The sequence below is a fragment of the Branchiostoma floridae genome, chromosome 2, assembly GCF_000003815.2.
Source record: "Branchiostoma floridae strain S238N-H82 chromosome 2, Bfl_VNyyK, whole genome shotgun sequence".
Taxonomy (NCBI): domain Eukaryota; kingdom Metazoa; phylum Chordata; class Leptocardii; order Amphioxiformes; family Branchiostomatidae; genus Branchiostoma; species Branchiostoma floridae.
In genome coordinates, this window is record NC_049980.1 from 34030837 (window position 1) to 34043418 (window position 12582).

The 12582-nt window shown below is 47.1% G+C and overlaps 1 protein-coding gene across 1 annotated transcript in view; it reads left to right on the forward strand.

Annotated features, from left to right (window-relative positions):
- Nucleotides 1-4039: 4039 nt before the first annotated feature.
- The window catches only part of LOC118409216 (extensin-like), a 21601-nt gene continuing 13058 nt past the window's right edge, over nucleotides 4040-12582 (forward strand). The window contains exons 1-6 of the mRNA XM_035810085.1: nucleotides 4040-4088; nucleotides 7700-8923; nucleotides 11088-11249; nucleotides 11709-11864; nucleotides 11908-12150; nucleotides 12280-12573. Coding sequence (XP_035665978.1) covers nucleotides 4040-4088; nucleotides 7700-8923; nucleotides 11088-11249; nucleotides 11709-11864; nucleotides 11908-12150; nucleotides 12280-12573 — 2128 coding nt within the window. The remainder of the gene's footprint in view (nucleotides 4089-7699; nucleotides 8924-11087; nucleotides 11250-11708; nucleotides 11865-11907; nucleotides 12151-12279; nucleotides 12574-12582) is intronic.

Genomic DNA, 12582 nt, shown 5'->3' on the forward strand with positions numbered 1-12582 from the left:
TTCAAGGTAGAGTAAGAATGACCGCACTAAACATTCTGCTTCTTTACTCAGGTCATTGATGCATTTGGAGTATATACTTGTCCCTGTAGAACATATACTGTATAAATACAACATGTCGAAAATACCAGACCTTGTACAATACATACCTGCATGATTACATATAATAAAAAATACGTGGTCCAATACCTTATGCATTTCAATTTTGCATTGTAAAACTGTATTTGTCAGATCACTTTGGTCGAAAAGCAAAAGAGAATATGTTTTTATAAAAGACAGTTCTATCTACCGACCATATTTTTTCCGGACCATGACGGGAAACTTGATATTAATTTCCCCAGTCCTGACACATGTGCGCCCACCCCCTCCATACTTGCTGACGCTGGTGCGTGTTTGGGGTACACACAGGGGTGTGGGCACAAGCGTCACAAACCGCCGCAATATTTACGTAAAATTCAGTGACAATAGAAGCCCACGGGCACACACAAGCCGCAGACATATTAAAAACACCCCAGTTATTATACAAACAAACTTTCAAGTCCAGATTTAATAAAGCGCCTGCCAAAAATCAGTAGGAGATGGCGGTGGGGTAGTCAAGTCCTCAAATTGGTGTCTTTTCTTACTTTCTTTTCATCCTCTCTTCTTTAACTTCTATTCTGAGACGCCAGACGATCGCTAAGACGATCCTCCAAGACAAGACGGTTACTCCACAGTTTGTTTATGTCTATTTACGGCGAGCGGATCCCAAGGTTGCCTGTTCATAGGATTAAGAAACCTCCTGCGAACCCAAACCAAACAGCGTAAATACTAAAGGTGACTTGACTTTAAACAAAAAACATGTTGTGAAAGTTGCCGTTTTGGGGGGAAAAGCAACTTTAATTATGAAAGAGCTGTTTGAAGAGGCCACCAAATTCCACCCAAATTTCTCCACCCTTACTGACAAAAAGAAAACAACTCTCCTTCTAACATCACAAAACCCATACATAACAGAAAAGGTGGGATATTTCGTCTTCTACTGTCCCCGAAAAGAAGTCAAACCCAATAACGCCGAATCTAGAGTCAGCTTTTAGACTAAAGTAGACACTTGTCCTATCTATTATTTTACACTGTCTGGGCTTTTTCATGTTGCCCACGGGCAAGAATTTGCAATGAAATGAATTATCATTAATACAGCGGTTATCTCTTCGAAGGTGTCTAGTTGTTGACCTTGTTGAAAACGTGTTAAACAGCTGGATTATTGTTGGTTTAGATTCCAATTTGTTTCTTGACGCCTTAAGCAAGCTTCTGAGGAAACGTTAACTGTGAAGATGCCTCCTGAATTATGGCCTACGTGATAAGATATCTCCAAGTGTTAAGGCGACACGCTTCGGTTCCTCCAGAAAGTGCCACATAAAAACACCAAGATGCGAGGCGTGCTTGGGCGCACACTTTGAGCAGAGGACGCCAAAATACGAGAACAAAAGAAATAAAATGCAAAAATATATCTGCAGCGAAGAAGGAATATGACCTGTATATTTGTACACAAGCCTCTCACCTGACGGGTGTGATCAAAGCGCCGACAGAGAGGCAGATGCCCCGGTGTTTGTGGTGTAAGCGCGGCTTGGGCGCGAGGGACAATGGGGCTATGTTTGCGGCGGGCTCGGCCGTTTCAGAAACTTTCTGCTGAAAGCAATATGTAAGCAGATTTTCACTCTTCTGAGCCTTAACTTAAATCAGTAACAGTAGCGACCGACCTGAGGGGAACTGTCAGAGAGGCTAGCTAGCTGGCTTGGCTGGTCAATCAGCCGTTTCAGAAACTTTCTGCTGAAAGCAATATGTAAGCAGATTTTCTCTCTTCTGAGCCTTAAAACAATGACAGTAGCGACCGACTTGAGGTAAACTGTCAGATGGGCTAGTTAGCTGGCTTCGCTGGTCAATCAGCCGTTCTCAGAAATGATTTCTTACATTCAGGCTTTTTTCTTCTTAATTATTCATGTCTTCTTATGCAACAGCCACTCTTTAGGAGGGAGGAGTCCCACTCGTTGCTATAATTTCTTCCAATCCGTACAATGGCTGTGCTGAGTGTTTTTGTAAAACATAAGGAGTGCTGTTGGAAAAAGAAGAAGGCAAAATGTGTGCTCATAATAAGTCTGGCTATAGCATTTTGCACGTTTCAAAGTAAATGAGCGTGGGAGAAGGTTATGCAACAAGACGAAAAAACGGAAGTCGGAATCCGGAATACTGGGCGGCTCGAGATCTGCCGTATCGAAAACTTAATGGTTTTTACTCTTCTAAGTAAAAAGAGTGTTGGTTTGGCACGCGCCAGGAAAATTTAGTATAATTATATTTAGGAAAATTTGGCATACATGTCCGCTTTCTTCAACTTGACTAGCAAAATTTCTGTAGCAAGATGAAGACATTTGTCAGTTTTTTCACGAAACTAAAACGCTTATAACCATAAGTCAGGGCCGCACGACAGGCGAGATTGTGTGAGCTCGTTTGTAAATCATGACCAAGCGACTCCTGGCTTCCCCAGCAATTTTTGTTTGATCGTTCCAACTGCCGATGTTTCCGTTCGCTTCTCAAGTCCGTATGAGGGCGGGTTGACATGCAGTCGCACACACAGTACGCGGCTCATACGCATCTTAATCGTTTTGTGTCGGTTTTTAGGTACGTATGCATATGCACAGTACGGCCCAATGACAGTACCCAAAACGGACACAAAACGATTGAGATAAGCATGAGATGCACGTTGTGCGTGTCTACACTTGTGACAATCGAGACTAGCGTAACAGTCTATACTTGTGACGATCTACACTTCTGAGTCTACACTTGTAACAGTCTACACTTGTAACAGTCTACACTTGTAACAGTCTACACTTGTGACAGTCTACACTTGTGACAGTCTACACTTGTGACACTCTACACTTGTGACAGTCTGCGCTTGCGACAGTCTACACTTGTGACAACCTACACGTGTGACACTCTACACTTGTGACAATCTACACTTGTGACCATTGAAACTTCTGACAGTCTACACTTGTGACAATCGGCACTTGTGGAAGTCTACGCTTGTGACAGTCTACACCTGTGACTGTCTACATTTGTGTCAATCTACACTTGTGACAGTCTACACTTGTGGCAGTGTGCACTTGAGACAACCGACACCTGTGGCAATCTACATTTTGTGACAATCGACTCTTGTGCCAATCACCCCATGACGGAGGATAAACAGCTAACACGCTCTTAACATGTCTGGAGTCTTGCCCGCCGTCTCCGTGACAGGGTGATCAGCCCAGATATGTTAAGGCGCACCGTTTACCATTCTTGGCGCGTTACCTGACACATTCAGGTGTCCCACAGACCCCATTTCCACTTAAGGCTGCGACCATCGAGCGACTGCTGAACGACAAAACATTTGACAGGCTGCTTGACGAATTTCATAGACAAAGAACAATTTAAAAAAAAAGATTGTTGTTGTTCTACGTCTTTCATCATAGTCCACTTATGAAATCAGTTGTCACACAGATATAATTTTGTTCCATCAGTGTTCGCGCTCAGTGCTCACTCAGTGCTCGCTCGGTGCTCGCTCAGAGGTCGCTCAGTGCTTGCTGCCTCTTGTTGAAAGAAGGTGTTACTCCACACGTCTTACCGATAGTGGCAACAAAACGCGACACAACACAGATGACAGGTGTGCATAGTTGGCGAGGATTATAACTTTTGTGTTCGCGGCCTTGTCTGACATGTTGGACACGTTAAGCTACAGACGTCGGCATGTGTCACCTTTAGCGGGTTACTACCCCTGTCACATTTGGCGAAAATCGATCGGACGACGATTCTTCGGCAATCGCCCGAGCCTCCCTTATGATAATAACTTAATTGCACAACATTTGTACAAGGTACAAAGTATGGCCTATATGTGACAGGGACTGTTTTCAGGTGAAAAATACGCGCAACCCTCTGTCGATCCTAAATAGGCCGATCTTCCATCGATACGCATGAAGATCGCGGATAATGTGACAGGGGTATATGGAAGATTGAGGGGCCGTGCGTCTTTATCGCGATGGCGGCGGCAGGTCCCTCCGTGCCCGCGGGCCACAGAAGGCTGACCGGTGCGGCCGAGCTCCGCAGGAAGCATTCCTGAGATGGAACGGTCAGATGCGCACAAATCTCAGCACATCGCAGGTGGGGACTGACAATGTCTGGAGCAGTCTACTACAAGACACAGTAACAAGAGTTACCAAGCTAGGATTGATGTGTTCAAAAATTCGTATTTTCCCAGAACTATCGTAGAGTGGAACTTGTTATCACCAAGCACAGTAGGGGCATCTTCTCTGGATAGTTTTAAAGAACGCTTGCAAATAGATGTGCAAAAGTTAGGTGTGACGGATCGTTCAGTGTAATATAACCAGCTGCTGCTGCACCGCGTGCCTGCGAAGCTGGTGTGTTACGCCGAAGGTCGGTTATACCGGCTATATAGATACAGATACAGATACAGTGAATGAATGAATGAATTAATGAATGAATTATGAAATTATTGCTCAACAATCGTACAGGTTACTATGTAAGGCAACCAATACCAACTAATAGCTATACAGATAATAGTACTAAGAGGCTACATACAAAACAAGAACAAAACATTATCGATAACAGTACAGTTACGTATGATCAATCTGGTCTCGCATTTGGAATACATTATAAAGAAACTGGCCTACGTAGACGGATATATGAGTTGAACATGAGAGCAATACATGGAAAATATCGCTTTCTGCACCAGCGAGAAAGATGTGTGTTTTGGTTCTAATATTCTTAAACAATGTTTCTCTCTCTTTACTGTAGGTAGGACATACGCATGGACCACATGGATACTTTAAAGTCTTTCTACAGAAGCATTAGAATAGGGTGTAGCCAAATCTACACGAAATGGAATCGTACAACATCAGAGACTGGCTTCCTTTAACGAGAACGAACAGGCCAAACTTTCACCCTGTTCTGTGTTTCAGTGATATCATGTATGTGTATTTTTAGGTTAACAACCTCATGTTTAGAATTTTTTTAGGATTTAATCATATAATTTCGTCTGACCCTTGCCTCTTCCCTCATGACCTCGATCAAAAGCAGCCTGCAGGCCGATTTTAGGTTTTCATGACAAACGAAGGTTCAAACAATGAACAATGTTAACATTTCTCCTAAATGAAACAAAGAGAGGCAGTCGGGAGAACAGAGACTACTATAGCCCATGCATGATCTTGTTACAACGACTCTTTGGTCGTGTGTTTTTTGACGTTTTTAAAACATAGCCTGTTGAGATTGGTGCTAGTACATGTGGTAGCGGACAACGAAAAGTTTAGATTCTAAGTCAACCGTCCTTACCAGAACACCACATTTCCACCTTCTGGCCGTCATCTTGCCACTGTGACGCGTCATGTGCTCTTCCATGTTTCGTTAGGGTGATTTTCTGACCGCAGTCGTACGTGGAGAAGAGTATGGTAGTGGAACGCGCACACCATTAACTGTGGACTAGCCCCATGGTGTAGCGATTTGCACAAAGTCGTATGGACCACGGGCGTCGAATAGGAGATGGGCGCCGTCATATGCATTGCCATGTGTGTTGAGGGGAGAATTTCTGATTATGGTTTTAACTAATCGCACAGAGACTTTGATACCTGAAGTTCCACGGGTTCCCGCCAAAAAGTTCGATGCGCATGCGCAGATGATGTGCAGTCATCCAGGTGTTTCGAGATCCGCTCCGTTCGACTGACGCACGACACGTCACTACAAATATCGACTTTGATACCTGCACGTCACCTGCAGAGTCATACCTGTGCGTTACCTGTGGATTCACACCTGGACGTGCGAAATCCACCAAGCAGTCTCACGAAGCACCTGTCTCAAGCACCTGTTCCTACCATTGAGTTCGAGAGGAACTTTGCCGCCGACACTTCTTGTCCGATTTACCACACCGAATTCTCCAGGTAAAGATTTATCATTTATTCCGCCTGCCAGAGCTGATTTTTACCCTACCGTACTGCTTTTGTATATTTTTGTAGCTTCTTTGCAACTGAATCCCGCCAGTGGAGAGCCTTTTTTATGTTTAGCTCCGCCACAGCGTGATATGAACGGACGCACGCTACGTGTAATATAATTACAAAACTGGAACGTGTTCTAAGTTCTGAATACTACCAGATATGGTGTTCTCTCGGTTTATGAATCGCCAGTAGACAGTTACAAGACACAGGCTGTAAGCTTTGTGAGTTTTCGAACGCCATGTTGCCCAGTTTCTGATCAAACTATAAAACTATTCTAACTTTTCGAGCGGTAATCATAAGTCCATACCATAAGCGGTCAGTCCATACTTAATTACAACATGTAGATTTAGAAGACCCCCAAATTCCCCAGCATTTTTCTCCCATCTTAAGTAGAAACATTCGCGCCTGTAGACCGACGCGTGTCGATCTGGTGCGAGCTGTAACAATTATCCCACTGTACACACCTTCCTTAATCCGGCAGGTGAGGTGGACATCTTCAAAAACACCTGTAGATATGGCGGAATAATGAATGCCACATTCCAACTTTCGTCCGCTGAAGTCTGCTTACATATCGGAAAAGTCTACAGTAGCACTGTAACTGACATTGTGTAGGTGAATCTGATGCAAGACGAATTGCAAGCATATTAGAAATACATCTATTGATATACGCAACACATCAAATTCCACAGTCATCGCCCACATTTGTTTCGGCGCATGTTTGACCAGTCTTTTCAAGGCCTCTGGATAATTTTGCCGAGGTGTTTGTTTGGATTATTCCCCGCTTGACTTCAACCCAACTAGCTCAACATATTCAACGCCTCTAAGATTTTGATGCAAGTGGCCAAGCTTCGCACACGTTTGTAGAAAGTCAACGACAGGTTCGTTTTAGATCGAAAAGTTCGCAAGAGAAGCGGTACCGTCAAGCGCAAGATGTGATTTTCGTGTAGAACGAGGGACACGTCATGCTTGAAGAAGTAGAATAACTTCCGATATTCCCTTGAGACCACCTCTGAGCTTCTTTGCAAGGCGTCTTGGTTTTCAAAACACGGGAGGCAAGGAACGTAAAGACAAGACGGTTTAAAGTGCCTGAGGAAATATTTTACACAAAGTCTTTCTCGCTCTGACAAGCCGAGAGAATGTATCGAAATAAATCTTGAATATTTTACCAGATGTCGACTTGTAACTTACACCCTTCGTTTCATATGAGCGTTTTTGAAACTTTAAGGAACATTGCAAGTGCAATTCTGCACATTTTCTTTGCGTTCCTAAAATGTTAGTTAAATTCGTTTCGTTTACATGTATAAAGAACAATAGTTTGAGCCTTTATTTCTTCATAAAAATCACATTGGCCTTCAGGCTGCTTTTTCTATTGGGGAAGAGGTAAGAGTCAGACAAAATGTAACTGAGATATAGATGACATGAAGGAAAAAAGGGAAAATGAAAGGAAACATCATTCTAGCTTACCTTGCGCACTTCTAGCACGCGTAGTTCTGTTTTACTTTTCGTTGAGAATAAGGGCTTTTGCTTTGGTTTCGTAGCTAAAAGCAGAAGTTTATGTTGTTGTTTTCCAGAGAGATGTACCAGTTTGAAAGAAGAAGTCTGTTCCTACCCCAGTAGGAGGACACGCTCCGATAGATACTGTAAGTCATATTCCCGACGGCACACGTGTTAAGAATGTCCGTTCTTCCTTACAGGTATGGAGACAGAGACGCTCCTCTCAAGCAAGCAGATGTCTCTCCCGGAGGTCGGAGTCTTCCTGACGCCGCCGTCCACCCCGGCGGTGAAGCAGGAGCCGCCGGCGGGCCCGGGTGCCGACTGCTCCCGCGGGGAGGACGGGCTGGTGCCGGTGCCTGCCCACCAGCCGTGCCGCCAGGGGAAGTCACGGTCCTGCCACCACGGCTCGACGGGCCCGCCGCCGGAGACCTTGCAGTACCAGGACGGGTACGACGTCTACTACAGCCCCGAGCGCACGGAATCCCCGCCGTCGGTCTTCACCTTCCCCTCGCCCGAGAGCCCTCGTCCGGACTACCCGGCCCCTCCCGCCACGCTACCCGAACAGTACTACAGCACCCAGGCCGCGTCCCCGACTCCCGAACATTACTACACCGGGCAGACCCCGTCCCCGGCTCCGGTAGGGGACGGCCTGCCGCCCGAGCAGCGGCCGCTGACGCCTCGGTACGTCGACGCGACGGAAAACCCCAGCTTTGCGCCAGCCGACGCACAACAGACCAGCGACACCGACACCACGCCGATGACCGTGTACGAAGTCTACTGCAACGGCGACTTCAGATCCTGGGACCAGAGTGACAACAGCAATAGTTTAGTTGGAACAGCAGGTGTGTTTGGGAGCTACCACGGCCCCTCCATGTCGCCTGTAGAGCCGACATCGCCGGCGCAGTCTCCGCCGTGCCCCGGCCCCCCGGCCCCGTGCTACCCCGCTGCCTACACGGCACAGGCCCCGGGAAACTCTCCCTCAGCCGTACCGTCTCCTCCGGGGAGCGCGCCCGCTCACTTCCCCCGTGACCGCGCGAGTCCTGACCCCGGCCAGACTTTTGACTTCCCCGCGCCCTACTCCGTTCCACATGAGGCGGCCGCGGACACCCTCAGGCATCAGCGGGAGGCGATGGGCATTCCTCCGCCCGCCGGACCGAAGCAGCCCGATCTCTCCGAGCAGCAGCTCGATCGGTTTCTCCGGCAGACGCGGCGGGAGTTTGCGGACTTGCTGGCGGAGGACCCCGGGGCCGACCGCCGGGGGATGCCGTGCCACCCTGGCGGGATGGAGCTGCCCGGCTCCCCGAGACAGCACCCGCCGCAGCCCGGTCTGACGGACAGGGACCTGGAGGAGGTGCAGACCCTCATCATGCAGGAAGTCAGCAGAGACATCGAGGTCGCCTTCAAAGTGGTGCAGGTGCCCAGAGGTGAGAAGCGCACTTTTGCTAGGGTCCGGTCGGGCTGGAAAAAAATAGAAATGCATAAACTAGAAATAGACACAAACCATGCACGCGACTCTCCTTTTTACGTTGTGTATTTTGGTGTCTTTTGTATCGTATTTTTCGTTCCCGAAAGCTGCCCGGTCGGCGGGCCCCGGTTTGGAAATGTGACCTAGGCATTTCAAAACAACATTTTAGGTATACAGTACAGTCAAACCTGCCCAAGAACACCAACACCAAGGGACCAACACGATCTATGTGGACAGGTGGTCACTGTCGACACGATCCTCGATGTTTTGTCGATGGCAAAAAATCATCACAAAAACGGTCACGTTAGCCAGGTGATTCTTGTGTAGAGGCTTGACAATTTGTGTCTTGAGAAATACTTTAAGGTTTACATTGACAGGTAACAAACATCGGTGTTGTTTGTTGTTGCAATAGCTGTCCGCTCGTTTAATTTCAGCCAGGTGGAAAGTTATATTTACAGTATTGTCGATGTCCGTGCGTTATGAATGAATGAATTGTTTATTGTACAGTTTTGCCCAACCGAGCTAAGTACAGGTCACAACAAGTCAAGATATATACATATAAAAGTATCACAAATCTAGTCTAACACAAAAGTTCGGCTTCTTCCCGCTTCTTGGTAATGGTGAAAATGTAAGACTGTATGGGTTTAGCTATTGTCGGTTTGTCAAAACGCATGAGAAATATAAACTTGTCAGTGCTACTCATGTGTCTAAACTGAGGGAGTCTACTTTCTATGTACTAAATTTTTAGAATAGAGTAGTTCTATCAATTACATACATATCACAATCAACAGTGAAGTGCACTTCATCTTCTACCATGTTTGGAGTACACAATTGGCAGACTCTTTGTTCTAGAGGAGTGCGGTTGTGCCTTCCTGATTCAATTCGCAGTCGGTGGAAACTGATTCTTAGTTTAGCAATGGTAGTTCTTTGCCGAATGTTTGTAATTTATGAACCTCCATCAATGTTAACGCGTTTGCACCTTTTTCGTTCGACATATGTCATGGAATGCTCTAGGTATGATATCTTACGCAATAAGTTATTCACATTCATGTGTTTAAATGCTACTAATTTCAAGATGCTCGATACCAGAAGAAGATTGCACTATATCTTTAGATCCGTCAGCCCTCATAATGCTAAGATAAGTAAATACATAAAAGATGGCTTTGTTATTAGAAAAGATAGTGGCACTCACGTTTAGCCCCACCTGATTGTATTAAGATTTTTTTTTCAGAGTGATGATCTTTATTTGCTCTCTGCCACCAATGGGCCATAGCAATGTAACATAGACAGACATACACTCAACAAAACAATGAAATCATAAATAACTAGACACAAGTTACAAATGAAATCAATAAAACAAAGTCACCAATTGTACATCAGTTAAAATGAAATGAAATATGATCAATATAAGGGCAGAGCCAATATCATAGTTATATTAAACTTCATGAACAAAAGTGAAGTTTTATCCTATACTGTTTAGTCAGTCTAATTTTAGATTTATATGTATCCCTATTCAAAGTTGACCATACTATAAAAGTCACTGTACTGTTTGTCGTATAGGGCTTGAATATGCCATGTAGAGTAGCGTCTGCGTAATACCTAGGTCACATTACTCTCCAAGCAGAGGTTAGGCTCCGGCTGTTTTTTTAGTCGTTTTTATCGGGCTTTCTATTTTGTCATTTTTCTTGAAGTACGCCAGCCAGTTAGGTTTTGACACAGCAAGATATAAAAAAAAATAGAAAGCCCGATAAAAGCGACTAAAAAAACGTTAAAAAAACAGCCGGAGCCTAACCTCTGCTTGGAGAGTAGGTCACATTTCCAAACCAGAGGCCCACCGAGAACAAAAAAATGTGATATAAAATACACTAAAATACAGAACGTAAATAGGAGAGTCGTGGCCATGATGTGTGCTTATTTCTAGGTATACATTTTTATTTTTCGTTTTTGTGCCTGGAGTGTTTCCCTAACTCCAGCCCTAACCCTAACCCTAACCCTAACTCCAACCCTAACCCCAGCCATAACCCCAGCCCTAACCCTAACTCCAACCCTGACCCCAGCCCTAACCCTAACCCTTACCCCAGCCCTAACCCCAGCCCTAACCCTCCCTGTTGTCTGTCCCGTAGACCCGCGGACGTGGAGCCACACTGACGTGGCTCGGTGGCTGCGCTGGACGGCTGACCAGTACCGATTGCCCAACGTGTACCTGGAGTGTTTCCCTAACTCCGACCCTAACCCTAACTTCAACCCTAACTCCAACTCTAACCCTCACTCCAACCCTAACTCCAGCCCTAACCCTAGCTCCAACCCTAGCTCCAACCCTAACTCCAACCCTAACTCCAACCCTAACCCTAACCCTAACTCCAACCCCTAAACCCTAACTCGAGGAATAACCCTGACGTGGCTCGCTGGCTCCGCTGGACGGCTGACCAGTACCGACTGCCTAACGTGTGCCTGGAGTGTTTCCCTAACTCCAACCCTAACCCTAACTCCAACCTTAACCCTAACCCTAACTCCAACCCTAACTCCAGCCCTAACCCTAACTCCAACCCTAACCCAAGCCCTAACCGTCTCATGTTTCTGTCCCGTATACCCGCGGACATGGAGTCACCCTGACGTGCCGCGTAGCTCCGCTGGACGGCTGACCAGTACCGCCTGCCTAACGTGTGCCTGGAGTGTTTCCCTAACTCCAGCCCTAACCCCAACCCTAACCCCAGCCCTAACCCTCCCATGTTTTTGTCCCGTAGACCCGCGGACGTGGAGCCACACGGACGTGGCTCGGTGGCTGCGCTGGACGGCTGACCAGTACCGACTGCCCAACGTGTACCTGGAGTGTTTCCCTAACTCCGACCCTAACCCTAACTCCAACCCTGACCCCAGCCCTAACCCTAACCCTTACCCCAGCCCTAACCCCAGCCCTAACCCTCCCTGTTGTCTGTCCCGTAGACCCGCGGACGTGGAGCCACACGGACGTGGCTCGGTGGCTGCGCTGGACGGCTGACCAGTACCGCCTGCCTAACGTGTACCTTGAGTGTTCCCCTAACTCCAGCCCTAACCCTAACCCCGGCCCTAACTCCAACCCTAACCCCAGCCCTAACCCTAACTCCAACCCCAACTCCAACCCTAACTCCAGCTCTAACCCTCCCATGTTTCTGTCCCGTAGACCCGCGGACGTGGAGCCACACGGACGTGGCTCGGTGGCTGCGCTGGACGGCTGCCCAGTACCGACTGCCTAACGTGTACCTGGAGTGTTCCCCTAACTCCAACCCTATCCCTTCCATGTTTAACCCTAACCCTCCCATGTTTTGTGTCCCGTAGACCCGCGGACGTGGAGTCACACTGACGTAGCTCGGTGGCTGCGCTGGACGGCTGACCAGTACCGACTGCCTAACGTGTACCTGGAGTGTTTTCCTAACTCCAACCCTAACTCCAACCCTAAACCTAACCCTAACTCCAACCCTAACCCTCCATGGGTCTGTCCCGAAGACCCGCGGACGTGGAGCCCCACTGGCGTGGCTCGGTGGCTGCGTTGGACGGCTGACCAGTACCGGCTGCCCAACGGGACCTGGAGTGGTTCCCGCTGGACGGAAGCGAACTTTTTGAACCCGCCAAGCGGGATTT